The 20,947-nt window shown below is 39.0% G+C and overlaps 1 protein-coding gene and 1 pseudogene across 1 annotated transcript; both read right to left on the reverse strand.

Moving 5' to 3' along the window:
- Window positions 1-458: 458 nt before the first annotated feature.
- Window positions 459-5,487, reverse strand: RLN2 (relaxin 2). The gene is made up of 2 exons (XM_007969338.3): window positions 4,991-5,487; window positions 459-1,123 (listed from the first exon to the last, which is right to left on the reverse strand). The coding sequence occupies exons 1-2, from the start codon at window positions 5,199-5,201 to the stop codon at window positions 777-779; spliced, it is 558 nt and encodes a 185-aa protein (XP_007967529.1). The 5' UTR covers window positions 5,202-5,487; the 3' UTR covers window positions 459-776.
- An 8,436-nt stretch (window positions 5,488-13,923) lies between these two features.
- Window positions 13,924-18,798, reverse strand: LOC103219486 (ADP-ribosylation factor-like protein 6-interacting protein 1 pseudogene; annotated as a pseudogene).
- Window positions 18,799-20,947: the final 2,149 nt, after the last annotated feature.

Below are 20,947 nucleotides of genomic sequence, written 5' to 3' on the forward strand. Positions count from 1 at the left end.
TTTCAGTAATTTTGCTTACAGAAATAGTTTGTAAATTCTAAAGAAGTGAACATAAATTATGTTCCCTCATTATACTATTTCTTCTGTAATATATGATATGAACTTGTTTGTTCTGTTCTACATTATGCCTATTCCTTTTTCTCCTTAAAAAATAATTTACTTTTAAGTTTCTTAGACACTAGAACTGAGAACAGAACCCTAGCTTAAAAAGTACTTGAGTTCCCTTCATAGCATACTAGAAGAAAAAAAAAGAAGTTAAAAAGGAAATAAAAGTACTTGAGTTTATATGGCCTCAACTAAATTAAATTGGTTTAGTGTCTAATCTGATTGTTTGCAATGAGTATTTCAATATGACACAAAAACCTTTTGAAATCTATTAGGAAAGTTCAAGTTTTATGGCTTTATGTATATCCAATCTAAGAGTTAATATCATGAAAAACATTTTGGTCCATTTCATGTAACTGGTGTTAGGTACTGTATTGTTACTACGTATGGTTAAAGAGGCAGAGGTTTTATTGTAATTTTACATTAACAGCATGAAAAAGAATAACACAACATAATCATAATGTTAATAAAAAGACAAAAAGGGTTTTCAGCATAAAAAGTGTCATTTACAGAAACTACAATAATACAAAGAACATTTTCTTACACATCAAATAAAAAAGTCTAAACATCAACAAAGGTTTCTTATATTCTAAGAATTGGTGGGATCTGAGTGAAAATGTCATCAAGACTATGTGTGAATATTAGACGAGATGTGCACAATTAGCTTCATCTCAGCAAAATTTAGCAAGAGATTTTTTGGTACAACCAATATGGCAACATTTATTAGACAATGTCATGTAGAGTTGTCTCTTTTTTCGAGAATGAGTATCCAAGCCTAAGGATTTTAATTCTGAAGGACTGCTGTCTGTGGCTTCACTTTGTCTCTTGCGAATAATTTTCTTAAATTCTTCAAAGCTAAGATTGGAATCTTTTAATACAGGTACATGTTGTTGTAGCTCTGGTAATGCTGGCTGCCTCTCAGACAGGGTTAACTTCAGCTCCTGTGGCAAATTAGCAACAAATTCTGACATCATATTTATGGTTTCTGTATCTTGGTTGATGACGGATGGCACAATTTCTGTTAAAATTTAAAAAAAAAGGAGTATGTGAGGGTATATTCATGTCAAAGAGCACTCAGAAAAACTATGAATGTTGGCGTAGACAAAAAAGAAAGCATTGCCTCAATATAAATTACAACATTGAAACAAAATAAGCAAGCATCCTAATATCTAAACACTTAGCTTACTTACAGTTGGACACCTTAAAGTTCCGTAATTTTACCAAGGCTCTGCTTTACCCCATTGGTCCTCTCTCATCTCTCTTCATGATACCCTCAGTGCTTTTATCATAGTACTTTTGACTCTCCCTGACATTAATCTGCCATCTTTCTGAAGTCACGTAAGTCATTGAAAACAGTTTGACCACACATCGTGGTCATTTTCTTGGATTCTTCTTACTTAAGTCATTTTCTTCCATTGCTAAGCTATGATTTATGATATTATGAGTTGTAATAATAACACTTGAAAAAGGTATTATTTTAAGCTATTGAATTTCATGGTGGGAAATTACTCCTGGAGGATAAAGTTAAAGAGGCAGAATTTCCAACACCTGTGATCTAATCAGCAGGAGAAAGAAGCCTCTGATGTTCCTTAACTATCTATTTAACAATTTGTCTTCCCCAGAGTATTTACCCCAAATCAATAGTATTTTATATGAAAGAGAGAAGTGGGTTAAAGAACACTAACCAGAAATCACTGATTTAAGAAGAGATTCGTATCTGCTGTGGAGTATGTGTACTGACTAATGTTTTCTGTCTGATGTTTGTTCCAAAGCTGCAGATTATGCACTATGCAAGATCTGTGTGTCCCCTAGGAAGGGAGCCTGTTCTTACACAGCAACTCAGGCTGGCCAAATGTGAAGCCTGGGACTTGGGCTGGGAACCTGCTGGACACCCAGCTGACATCCTCCATCTTTGTACCCATTCAGCTCAGTTGAACATTCATTACCTGTTTCCATGTCTCTGGAACTGCCAGCTAAAAGATATAAATGTTTTTAAATGTTTCTTGCTCTCAAAAAGCTTACAGTGAGCTAAACCCTCTCCTAACCTTAACTGTCCTAATTATACAACTTAATAGTTTTATTTCACAAAGAAATTAGAAACATTGATGATGTTTACATTATAGTGTAAACCCAGATCAGGTCTTGCTGCTCTCTTCCTGGACAGCAAAACTGTCCACTAACAAGGCATTACTCTTGAAGTAATGAAAAGAAACAGAAGAGTGGAGTAAATCTAAGTACGGGAGGCAGACACCTCTGGTTAACCACTGATGCCTGCTAAAAAGGAAACCATGGCCCTTCACCTAGACAGTGGTAGTTCTGGGGCTGATCATTTCCTGAGTTTTGTGGCAAGGGACTCAGTTGTTCCCCTTTTAGCCAACAACAAACTTCAACAGTTGGAGTTTGACAGAGCAATTAAGAAAAAAAAAAAAAACTGTAGTATTTCATCTTCCCTCCTAACACTCTCCCTCATTCATGTTCTAAACTGGAAATGACAGATGAGAATTTATATCATTTTTGTTAAATGAGAGGTTTTGGCATTTCCCCTGAGTAAGACATCCTAAATTTAATTCAATTTCCTCATAGAAACCTCTCTTTGATCCAACCTAAACTTTCTGTAGTTGGGGCCTTATTAAATGCTGATAAAAGCTGATGGTAATTTTCTATATTAAAGCCAGTTAAATGAGTCAGCTAAAACAGTTAGTTTGTATTAAGTTTATTCATAGGCTGTGTATTTTGTACTCTTTAATTAAAATTATATTTTTAAACCTGTTTTGAAATATTTCATCCATAACACCTTTAGCTATGGAACCTAGGCTCAGAGAAAATATTCTGTCTGAATTCATACAAATACCCCTATTTACTGTATTTTGGATGTAAATCTCACTAAAATAGGCCTCTTCTGGTTTAAAGTGTATCTTATTTTTAAAAGGGATGCAGTGAATATTATTTTGGCACATATTGTAGGATGAAATGGATGGCTAACAATGTAATAGTGTGAAAGCAAATAGCAACTACCTAACAGTAGAAGTGTGAAAACTCATATCAATCACAAATTACTGACATGTACTTCCAAAATGATTCCTACCTAGTAATGGTAAACATTTGTCTTAATCTCCCCGTGCAGGCAATGTTTTCTTAGTTTACTTTCAGTTAAATTATATTGCACAGCAATAAAGAAAATTCTTTTAAAAATACTTTGTAATGTCATGTCTCTTCAAAGGAAATAAAAATGTAGCCATATCTATACACAAATGTGCTCAATGAACTATTTTCAGCAACAATTTAGAAATAAACTAAATATCCACCAAACAATCTTTAAGCATATGTGGCAGATTTATGACAAAAAATTCTACACAGGAATTTTAAATTGTGTTTTGGGATAATAACAATGTGAGAAACTGCTCAAAGTATAATGGTGAGTGAAAATGCAAAAGATATACAGATACCTATCCAAATGTTAACATTTCTTTCTACTTGTTTAATATAATTTCATTTTCTCATAAAATTCATATATACTTTTCAAAGTCTTTAATATCTACAAGTGCTTCCATTTTTATCCCTGCATTAATGTACATTTTTGTCTTTAATATGAGTATTACTAAAATTTTATAGTCAGAAAAGGTGGAATAATAAAGCAATTCTGGTTTTCCCTACTTTGAATCAGTAAATTCCTAGACTTTGTGGTACTTTTGTACTAATGTTACACAAAAATCATGTAAAAACTGCCATTAAATAAATCAAACTCTAACAAACAATGTAGAAAAGTAAATAACTTTAGAAGCATACTTTAAATCTCATAAAAGAGAACTAAATGTATTTCTATTAGAGTCATTTATATACAGTATATGCATATAGCCTATAAAATTTAGTTGTTGTTTATCATAAATCATATATGTCATATTAATATAAAACACTTAATATTTGCAAACTGTGGTTACCTTCTCTGAATTTAATATGATCCATTACACTTCTTAGGCTAGTGTATACCTCCGTGAGTTTCCACTGCTACTTTATAAATACAAAAAGATCGAGTTGCACTCAACTCTAAGATCTTGCTTTTAAAGCAAACCCACTGCAGCTTCCAAATGCTTGAAAGTATCAATAGGGTCTTCAGCTATGCTGTTCTGAAGGGCCTGCTTCCCTTGTCTCTGGTCTTCTTGAGTTTCTCTAATAAGCATTCAAGCCTTTTCTTTCTCTTCCATCCCATCTCACACATGAACTTCAATACCCAGATCAAAGAAGTGGGAGGCCAGACTCTTTCATTTGGAATGGTTTTGTTTGTTTGTTTTAAAGAACGTTTCCAGTGGCATAGGCCACAGCCCAACTTTTGGACTACGAGGCCCTTCCTGTCTTCCCATTACGGGACCCTCACAGAGACCTCAGAGTGTTGCCCCGTCCTACAGGCGCGCAAACAGGCTTGATAACCAGCGCACCGCCTCAGTGTTTGCCCCCTTTCCTCTATATCCGAGATGCCCTGTCCACGTGCCCCCACCCGCATGCCTGCGGTCTGGCCGCCTGGCTTTCCTGTGGGGTACAGGAGTGCGCCCGGCCTGCTGCGGGTCTCCGGGCAGCGTCCCCCTCTGAGGCTTCCCCTTCCTTTCCACCCCATCGCTCTGGCTGCCTTGTGGGAAGGGCACCAAGGAACTCTTCCCATTCTCGGTGCTTTCCTTCCGTCTGGTGAGCTTCCCAGTGAGACTGTTTGAATACAATCACCTGGCAAAGGAAAAACCCAAACTTTAGGAACCACCCACGGTGGAATAGGAGCTGAGCACTGGCAGCCAATGAGATCTCGAGTCGGAACTGCAGGCCGCCGTTCCAATTGGACGGCCACCCGAGAATAACCAATGGGAAGCGCAGAAAGGCCAGGGGGGGCGGGAGCTCTCACCTGCCGCTGGTCTAGGTTTCAGAGGAGCATCTTCCTGGTTCAGAGACCTTTTGCCCAAGGTGCTCTTGCCGCAAATGGCAATCTGCGCGCGAACTAATTCGCGGCCGCATGCTTTAATAACGTCGTCCATCCATTTGGCCGCGACTGCTCTGGAAAATTGGTTCAGTAGTAAACAGACTCCTAGCAGATGAAACAAGAACAGGCGAGGCATCCTGGGCCTGATCTCTCCTGGAGGTCTGGGTGTTGCAACCTTTCAGCACTGCAGCTGCTGTGGCCTACAGACCTGGGCCTGTGTGCCTGTCCGGGGCTTTAGGCAGCTTTCCCTACCTGGCTCAACCAGTCTTTTGTATCCCTTGGGCTGTCACTCAGCTCTTAAGGCAAGGGTGCCAGCTCCACCCCTTTCCCACACCTCTCCACAGAATTTTCTCCCTCAGCTCTTGGTCTCCCTCTCCGCCTTTCCTTCATTTGCCCATCCCTGTGTCCTTGGCCCTTTTACAGTTGTGTTTTTCTCTTTCATTACCCTCAAACAATTTTGTATACTTAGATAAAGTTATTTTAGATATGAAGCCTTTCTTTTTACACACACACAAATAAAATTGAGATCGCCCATATTCTTACAACCCAGTTTTCCAGAGTGAACATTTGCCAAAAAGCCCTTCTAACCTAAATAAGATTATAGATTATCTTATAAATTTGGTTAATTAGTATAGTGTTCAGTATATCAATCCATACAAATATAATGGATGAATAAATAAATTGTTGATGAGAGGGAAAACTGATGACTTTTAATCTGAATCCAGGTAAAAACAGTAAAATTCCCAGTAACATCATTTTAGGCTTGTGCAGTAATGTCTTTAATTTACAACACAATTTCTCCCTTGGACTTTCCTTCCACTCTCGGGGATAAGTTTGATTGTAACTAGTTATCTGAATATTTTAATTTAAAATCCTACTCTACATCTCTAGAGACTGGAGAACATACCACACACACACACACACACACACACACAGAGAGAGAGAAACAGAGAGAGAGAGAGAGAGAGAGAGAGAGAAGAAAAAAAGCAGTGGAAATCCCACAATCTCACGAAGAATATTTTGGTAACAAATTTCAGCACAAAGATATGTTCATTTCTTTACTGCAGTTTGTGTTTGCTGCACCTGGTAAGAGGTGATTTTTTTTACCACTATCTAATTTAACGTTTTAAAGATCCACACAGTTTTAGATAATATGGTTAGTAGACAACCCTTCTAGCTATAAATTTTTAGTACAAATAGGTTCATTTTTTAAAATAACTTACATTCTTGTGTTCATAATATACTCAGATTAGTTCAGCTCCACCAAATAAACTGGAGACATGCAGGAAGTTAGGGTAGCTTTGAAATAAAATAATAACAATCTCTTAGTTACAAACATAACTATGGAATAAAATACTTCTAGTTTCTAGATTGCTGGTGATGTCAGTAGGCCCACTTAGTATTGGTCAAATGCCAAGCAATGTGTAATTCTTCAAAAAATACCTGACCAAGCCTATGAGATGGTCCGATGCAATCAATGCTTTTAAATGAGTTTTCACTAAAACACGCAGTTTGAGAGAGGCCTCTCAAAACTGAGGTTTGAAAACATTTTTGTGGGTTGACAGTCCTTGTAAAAATAATCCATGTGCAAGGCTGTACTCCAAAGTAATTGCTCGTTAAAAATGTAAATTTCCAGGGATATCTTTGTGTGTGTGTGTGTGTGTGTGAGTTTTTGTTTGTTTGTTTGTTTGTTTGTTTTACAAAGTTTGGCTCTTGTCACCCAGGCTGGAGTGCAATGGTATGATCTTGGCTCACTGCAACCTCCACCTCCCAGGTTCAAGCGATTCTCCTACCTCAGCCTCCCAAGTAGCTGGGATTACAGGCGTGCACCACCACCCTGGCTAATTTTTGTATTTTTAGTAGAGCCTGGGTTTCACCATGTTGGACAGGCGGGTCTCAAACTCCTGACCTCAGGTGATTCACCCACCTTGGCCTCCCAAAGTGTCCAGGGATATTTAGATTTTTTATGTTGCCTACATAGTTTTATAGAGTCCTTAAAACTGTCCAGTACAATGGCTGATTTCCCATTTTACAGAAAGAAGAAACAGATTAAGAGTTGTCACGCACTTGTTCCGGGTAATTTTGGCCAGCACATAAGCCAGATGTGGGCTTACCCTACGTCTAAGGATCACAGGAAAATGCAGGATTCACAGTCTTTACAGACAGACTAAAAGGCACTTCAGGTCCTTTAAATAAAAAGGAAATCTTTTTAAGGAGAAACAATAAATATGTCCATGCATACAGCTGTCAAGTGCTGGAGTTTGGGTTCCAACCCATGTGTACTGGATTCCAAACTCCCCTTTCTTTCATTTCCCTGTATCCTAGATCCAGTTCCAGTTGTAGCTCATCTGAATAGTGAAGGTTAATATGTACAGAGTAATGTCTTTGAATGTAGGACAGCAGGAATCATTGAGGCTGTAAGTGCTAGACAAGGTTTTCCAGTGTCTCTTACAAGTAGCAGTGTCTATGTGACACAGTTCTGTCTTATACAACCTAAGTACAAGTGCGGAGGTTTCTGGGAAAGCCTTTACTTCCTGATTCTAGCCCTAAGCCTTATTTCTCATTTCTTTCCTTCCTGAAGCAGACATAGAAAGGGACGTGAAGTAGCCCTCTTGGGACCATGAGGTGTGGAACATAAAGAGGAAGGTCTACATGCTTAGACACAGCTGCCTGGGAGGGTGGCAGTAGCCTGCTGGCAACATAGAGCGGCTAAAGGGGTTGGATACTTTTTCTCACAGGCTCTTATAAGTAACTTTTTAAGGTTTTTCTGTTATTTGCTCTATCCTGAGATAGATAGATGACAGATAGATAATGTGTGTGAGTGTATATATATATAAATAAGAAAAATACATTTTTATTAAGAAATAAACTTACAGTCATCAGTTTCCTATGAGAGTTTTAGGCATACTTTAGTAGCACTTGAATTAGATATTCTAAGGATTGAAGTGATTATTTGAGTGTTCATACTAGATGGTTTACCACAGGAAATCTTTGTACCACTGAAAGAGGAGTCATACATTAAAAAGCAGTGAATACAAGTTCTGGGTCCAGATGCCCCGCCTCCACGGATTTTTTGGAGGACAAGACGAGGGATGTGGGTCACGATGGGCTCTGCCGAGATGCTTTCTGCATCTTGAGGTGCATCTTTTCTTGTCCAAGTTGTAAGTTTCCTGGGCATTGCCCTAGTCCTTCTGTGTTGGAATCTCCATTTCATAGAGCACTCCTTTCAGCTTTGTCCCAGATGGCAGGTGACCTCTGAGCTTCTACAGCCCCATATTGAACTCCTTTGCTTGTGGCCTTCTATCTGCACCATCTTCCAGCGCCAACTTTGTCTATAGGGCTTGCCCAACAGTTGTAAGAGAAACTTATTTTCTTAAAAGATATGAAACCCTGCTCTTTTATATTTTACCACTAACCTCTTTTCCTAGCTTCGTATTTTCTACCAAATTCTTGTTGTTTTCCCTGATCTGTCAACAAAAGGCAACTCATACTTGATCCCAATGACAGTCAGTGCTACATTTGATCTGTTTTTGTTTCTAGTTTTTAAAAATTATTATTTCATTGAGATTTGGAGAATAAGAAGAGGTAAACACTTTTATTCAAGCCTCCAGTGCTGACTCTCCCCAGGTGCCTTTGGAACTGCTCCAGATGTTTATGCTTTCCTTTCAGGTTATCGTGCTGCTTTACCCAGAAGAATCAAACAAGAAATGAAGGGCCATCGTGATCTTCAAAAAGTCTTCTTCTCAGCAAACTGCTGGAAATACCTTGGTTAAGAGATTAGGAACGATAAATAACTTCATTAGTTTTTTTCCTCACTTCTTACTTCTACTCAAGTAATAGCGTATGTACTGAAAGAAAGTTCAGAAAGAATCACCACTGGCCAGATCTGGTGACCCCAGTAATCATCATCCAGGCCTCAGAGAAATTGAAAAACAAAAACAAAACAATAAGATGTCACTGTTTGCTTTTATTGTGGTTTGTGGTTTTACTGTTATGCTGGGCATTGGCTCTCATGGGTGATCTCCAGTCTCTGACCACACAATCCAGTCATTGCCACAATCACATATGGAACATCACAAGGGACCCCAGAGCCTGGCTCCTCCATCTAAATTTAGGTTAAAATTAATGTCAAGGCATTAAGGGCTGATCTGTGCTATAAGGCCTAAAATTAATCCCAACATTATGTGCTGCCCTGACGTCTGGTAAAACTGGGATGGTCTCACATGGCCTGACCACAAGTTTCCCCCCTCATTCTGCTCCTGCAAACAACCCTCCACATCAAGAGAGCCAAACACAGTTCCTGCTTATTCCTGAATAGCAAGTTTCAGCTCTCTGCCAGCCCTGGAATTATTCAAAGAAGGTAGTCACATCCTTTCACGGTAACCAGGGGTCACCTCACCCTTTTCTTACTACAAAGCCTGCCTCACATGGCCCCTCTTACTCAGTCTGTTCCCAACTGCAACCCCCACGTGGCCCTGCATGACATTTAGTGTCCTTATCCTCCATCCTGTAAGTCTATGTAATTAATAAATTTCTGTCAGTCTCATTAGTCCAGTATCACTTGTCATATGTTTGGCTATGTGCATAATCCTAAGGCAGGAATCCCTCCCGCTCCAACAGGGTGAATAGGAAGTGATTAAAACAACCAACTACTACAACTTATCTCCTCCTCTTCTTTTTTCCTAGAGGAACAGAGGAGTCAGTTCAGACTGTGTATAATGTGTTCTATGGTTCTCAGGATCTCTTTGCTACCTCTTCCCACATCCCTTCTCGCTCTCTGCTCAGTGTTGATAGAAAATTAGTCTCTCCAATGCAAAAATCATGATCCCTTTGTAACCTCTTCAGCTGTTTCCCAGTACCCCCAGCATGTAGTCTAGACTTCACAGCTGCCTCTACAAGGTTCTTTAAGATCCCCTCTTCCTGTCTTCTCTCCAGCAGCATTTTCCTTTTCCTCTTCCACAACCCAGTCCTCAGTCCTACTCACTCCGTGGCAGTTCCCCCACATTCCATGCTCTGGACCATTGTGCTTGCCACTACCTTTGCCTTTCCCTGTCCCTCTTGTGCCTCTCTTTCTTTGCTTGATTATTTTCTTTTCAAAGGCAGGTGAAGCATCAACTACATGATGGATCTTTTGCTAACTATCTCTTCCACACTCAGCACTGCCCATCCCAGTTCCTCTACAGTCTTTTCCTTTTATCACAGCACTCACAACTCCTTATTTGTAGGTCTTTCCTACTCGACTGTGAGCTCTTTAGGGGCAGTGGCAAGCACGCAGTGGCTGCTCAACACATCTTGGTTGAAGGAAATTTATAGATCTCATAATGAGGTGTGCACAGCTTCCCTGGGGGTTGTGGGTGGAGGCATGGGAGCACCTAGTAGGCCCTGGCTACAGAGTATAAAATGAACTGAGTCCCCAGATTACTAGAACTAGGGAAAAGCAGAGTCCCTGTAATTAAAGATCCTGTGACATGCAGTGAGGAAATCCAGGCTGTCACAGGAGCACCAATCTTAGGGTGAGTCACATCTTTGAGGAGGGGGAGTGGAGTAGTTGTGTTGGGTAAAAGAGGAATCCACAGGATTGTGGATGGGAGAGCAGGGAGTAGGAAGCAGGAGGAATATCTGTATTGGGCTAAGGTCTAAGGAAGCAGGATTTTAGAGATGGCTTGGGGTTATCCCAGGGCAATCATGCCTAATTCCTCCCTCCACCAATTTTTTGCACCCTATTTAGTTCTGGTCTTTACGTAGAGAAGGTTAGCTGCTTTAGCTCTTGCATTCTTTCCACCCTAGAAAGATAACAAAACCAGGAGATTCTTGTGTGTGAAGTTGTGTTTGTGTGTAGGACTTCTTGTTTTCAGTAATTTCATACCCTTCCTCCCTGTACCTCTCCCCTACACCTCTGCCCAAACTGCCAAGTTTCAAAGGATTTAGGATCTATACTTATTTCCTAAGAAAAAGCTAACATTCCAATGAAGTCCCATTCCTATCATGTAGAGTCTTCCTCTCTAGGGTGACAGATCTTTCAGATACCCCAATCGAGCATGGCTCCCACTCCCAATAGTGTATGGCTTTAATTGAAACTTTAATAACATTATCTTTTCTCTCCTTTCTTAACATATCAGTTATAACTCTTTTTGAACTGTTTTTAGAGGTTGCCCAAGAATTTGCAATATACATTTACAACTAATCCAAGGCTACTTTCTAATAACACTATCTTACTTCACTGGAGTACAAGTGTCTTATAATAAAAAGTAATTCTAATTCCTCCCTTCCATCTCTTGTATCATTGCTGTCATTTATTTCACTTAAACAGAAACATACACTAAGATATATATAAGCATACATAATCTAATACATTGTTTCAACTATTATTTTGAACAAAGTGTTCTGTCTTATCAATTAAGAATAAGAAAAATAAAAATTTCTGTTTTACCTTCACTTATTCCTTCTCTGATATGCTTCCTTTCTTGATTTAGATCTGAGTGTTTGCTTTGGAAAGCCCTACTTGCAGAAACAAATGTGGTTCTAGCAAGATCTAGATCTCAGTCCAAGGATTCACCATGAGCTTATATGGCTGGAGAACAAATGCACTCTAAGGTGATAGGCCATCACCTGACTCAAATAATTGCTTCTTGACATACCATAACTTGCAACAAAGTGAAATCTCTAAGGTTAGGACTAACTGAAGATTGGACCAACAACAGGAGTAACTGAAGGCCAAAACCAAGATATTTTGAAGAATTTATTTCACATGTACAAGATAAGCGAGTGTGGGGGGTATGTGTATGTGTGCATATATGTGTGTGCATGAGCAGGCATGTGATGGGAGGAAGGATATAAACCTCACTGGAACTAATGTAGCTGACAGGGAAAACATCCGGGGTTCTAATTGGACACATTCTTAACACAAGAATACAATTTTTAAGTACGTCACCATCGCCAGCATGCCCAAGAGAAAGGCTGAAGGGGATGTTAAAGTAGATAAAGTCACGATGAAGGCTGAACCATAGAGAAGATCCACGAGGTTGTCTGCTAAACCTGCTCCTCGAAAGCCAGAGCTCAAGTCTAAAAAGTCCCATGCAAAGACAGAAGAGAAGGTACCCAAAGGGAAAAAGGGAAAAGCTGATGCTGGCAAGGAGGGGACTAACCCTGCAGAAAATGGAGATGCCAAAACAGACCAGGCACAGAAAGCTGAGGGTGCTGGAGTTGCCAAGGGAAGTGTGTGCATTTTTGATAACTGTGTACTTCTGGTGACTGAGAGTTTGAAATACGATTTTTTAAATCAAGTTTTATAAAAATGCAGAATTTTGTTTTACTTTTTTTTAAAGCTATGTTGTTAGCACACAGAGCACTTCATTGTTGTTTTGGGGGAAAGGGGCATATGTCACTAATAGAATGTCTCCAAAGCTGGATTGATGTGGGGAAAACACCTTTCCCTTCTAGTTTTGAGAGACTTCCTCTTGACTCCCAGGATAGGGATTCCCTGATTTTGACACACATGGCCACTTTTTGGCACAAAGCCTTGTGGTATGGAAAAACAAATTCATTTTATGTCCTCTTCTCCCTTTCCATCTTTCAGCATAGACTTAACTCCCTTAAGCCTAGACGTCTGTTGGGACCTGACCCCCAATCATTGGTTACAAGTATATCAGGCAATCTGGACTTTTCAGTGATGCCACTGAGATGGCACCTGTCAAAAGAGAAATGGCACCTGTTCCATTTCTAGATTGTGGATCTTCAGATAAATTCTGCCATTTTCTTTCCACTTCCACAAAGTCAGGGTCAGCTTGTGAAAAGTTATTAAACAACATGCTAAATGTGAAATGTCAACCCTCACTCCAAACTTTCTCTGTTCAGAGCATAAGATGAATACTTCATTGGGTTTTATAGTGGCTTTCTCATTTTTGGTAGTCCATTGAAGAAGGGAGTATAAAAGTTGTTGTATACTGTTAACAATTGTCTGCCTACATGATTGTTTATGGAAAGTATCTTTAATAAAGCTGGATACGGTTTGACTTGGAAAAAAAAAAGAATTGCTTGTGCTGCATCCCATAAGTTTTGGTATGTTGTTTCTATTTTCATTTGTGTAAAATACTTTTTAATTTCCTTTTTATTTTCTTTGACCCATTGTTTAGGAGGAGGGTGTCTAATTTCTATATATTTCTAAATGTTCTGCAATTCCTTCTCCAAATTAACAATTTGATTTCTAGTTTCATGATATTGTGGTACCAAAAATACTTGATGTGATTTCAACTTTCTTAAATTTGTTAAGACTTCTTTTGTGACCTAACACATGATCTAGCATGAAAAATGTCTTGTGTGTGCATGAAAAGAATGTGTATTCTGCTGCTGTTGAATGGAATGGTCTGTATATGTCTGTTAGGTCATTTGACCCAAAGTGTAGTTCAAGCCCAAGTTTCCTTATTTTCTATCTAGATGATTTTTGTGTTGCTGAAAGTGAGATACTGAAGTCCTCTGCTATTATTATATTGCAATCTATCTATCTCTTCTAATCTGTTAATATTTGTGTTATAAATATATAGATTCTCTGATGTTGAATGCATGTGTTTACATTGTATCTTCTTCATGAATCAACCTTTTTATCTCATTATATAATGACCTTCTTTATCTCATTTTAGTTTTTGACAATGTCTATTTTGTCTTATTTAAGTATAGCTACCACTGATTTCTTTTGGTTTCCCTTTGCATGAAATATCTTTTTACAACTTTTCCCTTTCAATCTATGTGTATTCTTAAAGGGAAGCAAGTCTCTTGCAGAGAGCATAGAATTGGGTCTTGTTTTTTAATCCATTCAGCGACTCTATGTCTTTTTAAAACTTTTTATTTTATTTAATCGACAAATAATAATTACACATATATTAATTGGGTACGATGTGATGATTTGATACATGCATGCATTGTGAAATGATCAAATCAGGTTCATTAATATATTCATCACCTAATATATTTATCATTTATTTTTGGTGAGAGCATTTGAGATTCCAGCTTTTTTTATTTTTTCCCCTTTTACACAAAACAAAGTAGAAGAAATAATACAGGATTAAAATCGCAAAAGTAGTTAATCAGTAGAACATGTACACACACACACACAAAATCCAGATAGGAAGACAGGCTTACTTACAATGAAAGTAAGGTAAAATTAAGGTAGTTTTCTTATGAAATATTAAAAGAAAATAATCAAACATATGCTACAATAGTCACCACTATTTACAGTAATATTGTAAGAGGAGAAAACAACACTTATTTAAATTAGGGACAGATATACCACAAGGTACAACATCAGTGCAATAAATTCACAAAACTATATTACAACTAGTTAATCAATTTAAGAATTGTTCCCAAGTCAGTCACGTGTTTTGGCCCTCAGAAGTTCATTCCTACAGATTTCAACTACTCTAAATTTCTAGCTACCAAGAAGTTAAGAATGATAATAAGAAGCTTTCCAAGGAGTTATGAAATCTTTGTCGACCAGAGGCCAATTATCATCACCTCAAGTCTGCTCTCACCAACAGCCCTTGTATTTTTCAGGGAGGAATCTCTAGGAAAAAAAGTCAGACACCAGTGTAGTCACTATCTCCCATGTCAAACCTAGGGGACTAAAAGGGCCAGTATTACCATAAAATGAGAATTTTGAGGTTTACCTTAAAAGGCTTATTCTGGTCTCAACAATTAGATAAGATTATCTTCTACAGAAATGAATCTTGACTAAACATAGAAGACTGCTGTCTTTTTGCTGGTCTTAGAGTGAAAGTCATAGACATGAGTCTTAATCTACTGTATACTATAGCTAAAGTCAGCTGAAAATCTGAAATTAAAAGTAGCCTAGAAATCCTAAATGCAATCTTTCGGAAGTCTGCTATTAAAAAGCCTTTAACGATTTACTAACTTTGAGTCTAAGTGCAAGGGGACAAAAGCTTAAGCCTGTTAGACATTCCTTTTTTGGACAAAAAGATCAAAGTTTCCTACAAATTGCTAAGCTTTGCACAAGGGAGAAGCCTACACGTACTAGCGCATGGAATCAGTTTCGTTTTTTTCATGGGGACTCTTCTTCCACCGGAAACAAACAGAATGAGGAATGAATCTTAATTGGTCTCTTCATCAGAAGCGGTAAACTTGGTCTCTATATTCATGAAGTCAGACAGTTTTTTAAGCAAACTGTGGAAGCAGACAGTAGAACCAGTTTCCTGTAGCCACAGACCACTACATGGTATCTAAGCTAAAGCAAAGATGAACAATTATCCAGATTCACTTGAACTGTACTAAAGGGCAAGGTTCACCACTACAAAAAGGAAGTTGTCTAAAAGCAAGAATTCAATTAACACTGGGTAAGAAAAATCAAAACAAATCACATACACTAAGGGTTGTCCATGAAGCCAACTGCTAAGAACGTACTCAGCTATATGTGACATGAAGACACTATGCACAAAGTCTTACTTGGCGAGTCTGAATTTCTATTAACTAAGGGCAGAGTGAGGGAGAGCAAAGAGCTACTTCCGTAACATTTTGGTATCCAGATAGTACAGCAGAAACCGTTCCAGGGCAATGCTCCACTAATCACACTGATTAAAGCAGATGAATCATTCATTTTTCTTTTCTTTTTGTTCGAGAAGTTTGTTTATCGCCCTCTTGGCCATTCCAATGTACTTCAAAATGATTCCATGTTGGTTTAGTCCAGGAAGCAATAGTAAGGAAGTCACTATCAGGTAGGTGAGAAGCAGATTGCGGACTTGTTGTCCACCCAAGCAACCGTAGCAAGAGAAACGATCATGGTCATGAAGTACATCTTAGGTTTTTCTTCCTTTAGTGTGAAGAGGCATTTCCACCAACCCACAGTTCTGCGTCGAGTTTTTACTAAATTGCTGCAAATGTCATGGAATTTTTGCTGTTGTTCAGTGGTCCATTTATTGGAGCCAAAAATTCTAGGCGCTACAATGGGAACAAGGTAATCAGCCAAGTACAAAAACATAACAAAACAGGAAACGCCGGACAGAACAGATGGATCTAGATAGCAGATAATCAGAAACACCAAAGAAACCACACAGATGATGGCGGGTGGAAACCAGGCTCTTTCCCATCGGAGGACTTTATCAGCCATCAGCATCACTTCTCCCCATCCTTGCAGCTGTTCTTCCAGACTTGCAGTCTCTGCAGCCAGCAGGTTGGTGCTGCGATTCTCTCCCTCCGCCACCATCTCCAGGATGCCGTCTCTGTGAGCGCGGGCCACCTGCCCAGTGAGACCTCCAACTGACACGCGCACAGAGACCACCGGGTGAGAGCATTTGAAATCCACTATTTCATGACATCAGTAAGATAACCTAACTAGAAGCTCCCAATACTCACCACATCCCTCCCAAAGATAGCCAAAACAATAAGTAAGCAACTACATTTTGATGAAAATAACTAAAGGAGAATGTTAGAATACATTAAAGGTGTATAAGAAACTCTGCAATGTGCAGAAACCCAGGGTGGCCACATAGACAACAGAAGGAAATACCTCACCTCCACCACCCTATCCCCACATCAGGATCAGTTGGAACCAGGAGAAAATTCTTCTTGCAGGGAAAAGGTAAGGAAGAGGACCACAGCAGGCCCCATCACCACCGTAGGCACCTACAGTCCTCACCTCTGGGGACGCCTGTAGTTCTCACAGGCACTAAGCCCAGCTGAGGGAACTCCTTAGAATCCATACAGCTACACTCCCCACAGAGGAGGAGACAATACTCACCACAGTGGCCCACATGGCTACTGCATTTGAAATCAGAAACACTGTTGGAATGTGTCCCGTTCTGGGGGTAGGTAGCCACAGTACCCTTCTATTCCTCCAGCTTTGTTGCTGTTGAACCGCCTCCACATGGTTGCGCACCATCCACAAGCTGAGCTGCTGCTCCATCCTATTTCTTGGGGCCAAGCTGCAATGGAGATGCTCCACCCACCCCTCCAAGTTGCTTTCGGCCCTGCCCCGTTAAGGCTTGAGCTGAAATGGCACTCAGCCTCCTAAAGAATTAGTTACTTGGCTGCTCAGAGCAGTCATGCATCCCCATTCCTGAATGGAAGCAGCACCTTGCCTCCAGGAAATCAGTGTCATGGCCAAGCCAAATCAGTTACACATCTCAGGGATGAGATGGCATGGTATTTTACGTCTTAGATAAACAGAGCACTGACTGAGCTGGGTCACCTTACCCTACATGTTGAATAATTGTAGTACCCTGCTTTCCTGGAACTGGACTAGTCCATTAGAGTGTGAGCTGCTGAGATACCCCCATCCCCAAGGAATGGAATCATTGCTGCACTACTCCCTTCCTTCCAGGGCCCAAGTGACATATGCCCTCTGCTATTCCAGGGTCGTTGCTGCTGTCTCACGTGGCTTCACAGAATCTGGGATACTGCCATGTCCCACTATCTCCAGGTCCAGAATCCCCACTATGCAGTCCCTTGTGTCCTGGGGCCTAAGTTGCAATGGTGCCCTATTGGCTCTGTTTCCCAAATTGCAGCTGTACCTTCTTTCTGGGTCTTAACCTTTAGCTGGGTCATTGCTATGCCATGCCTTCCAGAGTCAAAATCTTTCCCTATTAAAGGCACTCTCTAAAGTTTGGAAGAGGTGCTGTTCCACCAGATGCACAGACATCAATTCGGGGACATAAGAAACATTAAAAAGCAAGAAACATGACACCAATAAAAGACAAGGTGCCAGTAACTGACTCCAAGGAAAAGGAAGTTTATGAGTTGCCTGAAAAGGAATTTAAAATAATAATCTTAAGGAAACTCAGATAGATCTGAGAGAATACAGATAGACAATTCCGCAAAATCAGGAAAGCAATTCATCATCTTAATGAGACATTCAACAAAGAACAAAACAGAAATCTTGAAGCTGAAGAACAACTGAGTGAATAAATAAAAAATATAATAGAAAGCTTCAACAGCAGACTAGATCAAGCACAAGGAAGAAACTCTGCATTTGAAGATAGGTCTTATGAAATTACCCAATGAGAAGGAAAAAAACCAAAAAACAAAAAGTGTGAAGACAGCCAATGGGACATATGGGACATCATTAAGCAAACAAACTTTTGCATTATGGGAGCTCTACAGGGAGAAGAGATAAATGTGCAGAAAGTGTATATAATGAAATAATTGCTGAAAACTTCCCAAGTTTTGGAAGAGATATGAACATCCAGATCCAAGAAGCTCCAAAGTTCCCAAACAGATTGATCTCAAATAGGTCTTCTCCAAGTTGTGTTACAACCAACTGTCAAAAGCCAAAGACAAAGAGAGAATTTCAAAAGCAGCAAGAGAACAGCATCAAATCATATATGAGAGGATTCCCATTAGACAATGAGCAAATTTCTCAGCAGAAAACCTGCAGGTCAGGACAGATGAGATGATACATTTGAAGTGCTGAAAGAAAAAAATTTTCAGATGAGAATACCATACTCAACAAAGTATCCTTTAGAGATGAAGGAGAAATAAAGTCTTCCCCAGACAAACAAAAGAAGTTGAGGAAATTCATTACCACTATACCTGCCTTACAAGAAATGCTTAAGGGAGTCTTCAAGTGGAAATAAAAGGACACTAGTTACTAATATGAAGATATAAGAAAGTATCAAATTCACTGGTAAAGGTAAATGCATAGTCAAATCCAAAATATTCTAACATTATTATGGTGCTCTATAAGTCATGTATATCTTATAGTATGAAGGTTAAAAGTCAAAAGAGTAAAAAATAATAACCATAATAACTTGTTAAGAAACACGTAATTTTTGAGTATATATTTGTACATCTGTATTTATTAAGTACATACTTATCATTGACATATATATGCATATATATGTGCATATAACATCTTTAGAAGTTTCTTCTTTTTTATTATTTCTTTTTTTTATCGTTTTCATTTCAGTGATTTCTCTTTTTTTATTACACTTTAAGTTCCGCGATACATGTGCAGAACGTACAGGTTTGTTACATAAGTATACACATGCCATGGTGGTTTGCTGCACCATCAATCCGATATCTACATTAGGTATTTCTTCTAATGCTATCCTTCCCCTAGCCTCTCGCCCCCCGAAAGGCCCTGGTGTGTGATGTTCCCCTCCCTGTATCCATGTGTTCTCATTGTTCAATTCCCACTTATGAGTGAGAACATGTGGGTTTGGTTTTCTGTTCCTGTGTTAGTTTGCTGAGAATGACGGTTTCCAGCTTCATCCATATCCCTGCAAAGGACATGAGCTTATCCTTTTTTATGGCTACATAGTATTCCATGGTGTATATGTGCCACATTTTCTTTATTCAGTATCATGGATGGGCATTTGAGTTGGTTCCAAGTCTTTGCTATTGTGAATAGTGGTACGGTAAACATACATGTGTATGTGTCTTTATAGCAGAATGATTTATAATCCTTTGGGTATATACCCAGTAATAAGATTGCTGGGTCAAATGGTATTTCTGGTTCTAGATCCTTGAGGCATTGCCACACTGTCTTCCACAATGGTTGAACTAATTTAGAAATACATAATTTAAAAATATGTAAATTGTGAAATCAAAAATATAAATGAGGAAGTCTAAAGTCTAGAGTTGTTGTATGGGATTGAAATTAAGTTGCTATCAACACAAAAGAGTCTTATAACTATAAGATGTTTTATGTAAACCTCAAGAGTAACCTCAATACACAATTGATAAAGAGAAAGGAATCAAAACTTAGCACCACAGGAAATCATAAAATCACAAAGATAAACAACAAACAAAGGATCTATAAAAAAAAAACAGAAAACAATTAACTAAATGGCAATAGTAAGTCCTTACCTATCAATAATTACTTTGAATGTAAATGGATTAAATTCTCCAATCAAAATACATAAAGTGGCTGAATGGATAAAAAACCAAGATCCAACTATGTGCAGCTTACACAAGACACACTTTATCTTTAAGAACACACATACCCTAGGAGGCTGAAACAGGAGAACTGCTTGAACCCAGGAGGCAGAGGTTGCGGTGATCTGAGATTGCATCATTGCACTCCAGCCTGGGCAGCACAGCAAGCCTCCATCTCAAAAAAAAAAAAAAAAAAAACCAGGATAGATCACTGGAGCCCAGAAAGTTAAGCCTGCAGTGAGCTATGACTGCACCACTACATTCCAGCCTGGGCAACAGAGTGAGACTTTGTCTTCAAAAAAAAAAAATGCTGGGCTACACTGAGAAAGAAGAGCTCTGAGGGAGAACAGGCCCTACTAGATATTACACCCTATTTTAAAGCCCATATAAGTAAAGCAGTTGGTATTAGTACAAGAAAAAAAAGCGCACATACATTGTAATCAGTCAAAAGATGGTATTAAATTGAAAGTATTTGCCACAAATATTACAAATACAAATGATAGTTTTAATATACAAAGACCTTTTTAAAATTGAGAAGGAAAAGACCAAAATTCTAGAGAAAAATGGGTAAAAGACACAAATTAGGTAACTTGCAAAAGACATAAATTGGTCTGTGAACACGTGAAAAAATGCTCAGTTGTACTTATAATAAGAGAAATGCAAACTAAAACCACACTAAGATACCATTTCTTACTCATTAGAATACCAAAAATTTTCAACAATACACTGTTGAAGAAGTGTGGGAGAGACACTCATATATGCCAGTGGGCTGGTGGGAATGCAAAATCGTATGACCCTTTTGGAGGAGAATTTCACAGTATTTAACAAAACTGTGTGTGTGTGTGTGTGTGTGTGTGTGTGTGTATACACACAGTTAGAAATAGTAGAGACAGGGTTTCATCATGTTGGCCAGGCTGGTCTCAAACTTCTGACCTCAGGTGATCTGCCCACCTTGGCCTCCCAAAGTACTGGGATTTACAGGCATAAGCCACCGCACCCAGC

The sequence above is a fragment of the Chlorocebus sabaeus genome, chromosome 12, assembly GCF_047675955.1.
Source record: "Chlorocebus sabaeus isolate Y175 chromosome 12, mChlSab1.0.hap1, whole genome shotgun sequence".
NCBI lineage: Eukaryota > Metazoa > Chordata > Mammalia > Primates > Cercopithecidae > Chlorocebus > Chlorocebus sabaeus.

Bases quoted from the DNA above. Each gene is read 5' to 3' on its own strand.
- RLN2 (XM_007969338.3), bottom strand. From the start codon at position 5,201: ATGCCTCGCCTGTTCTTGTTTCATCTGCTAGGAGTCTGTTTACTACTG. The intron at 1,124-4,990 runs GTGAGAGCTCCC...AAATTTTAACAG, and splicing joins GAAACCTAGACCAGCGGCAG to AAATTGTGCCATCCGTCATC.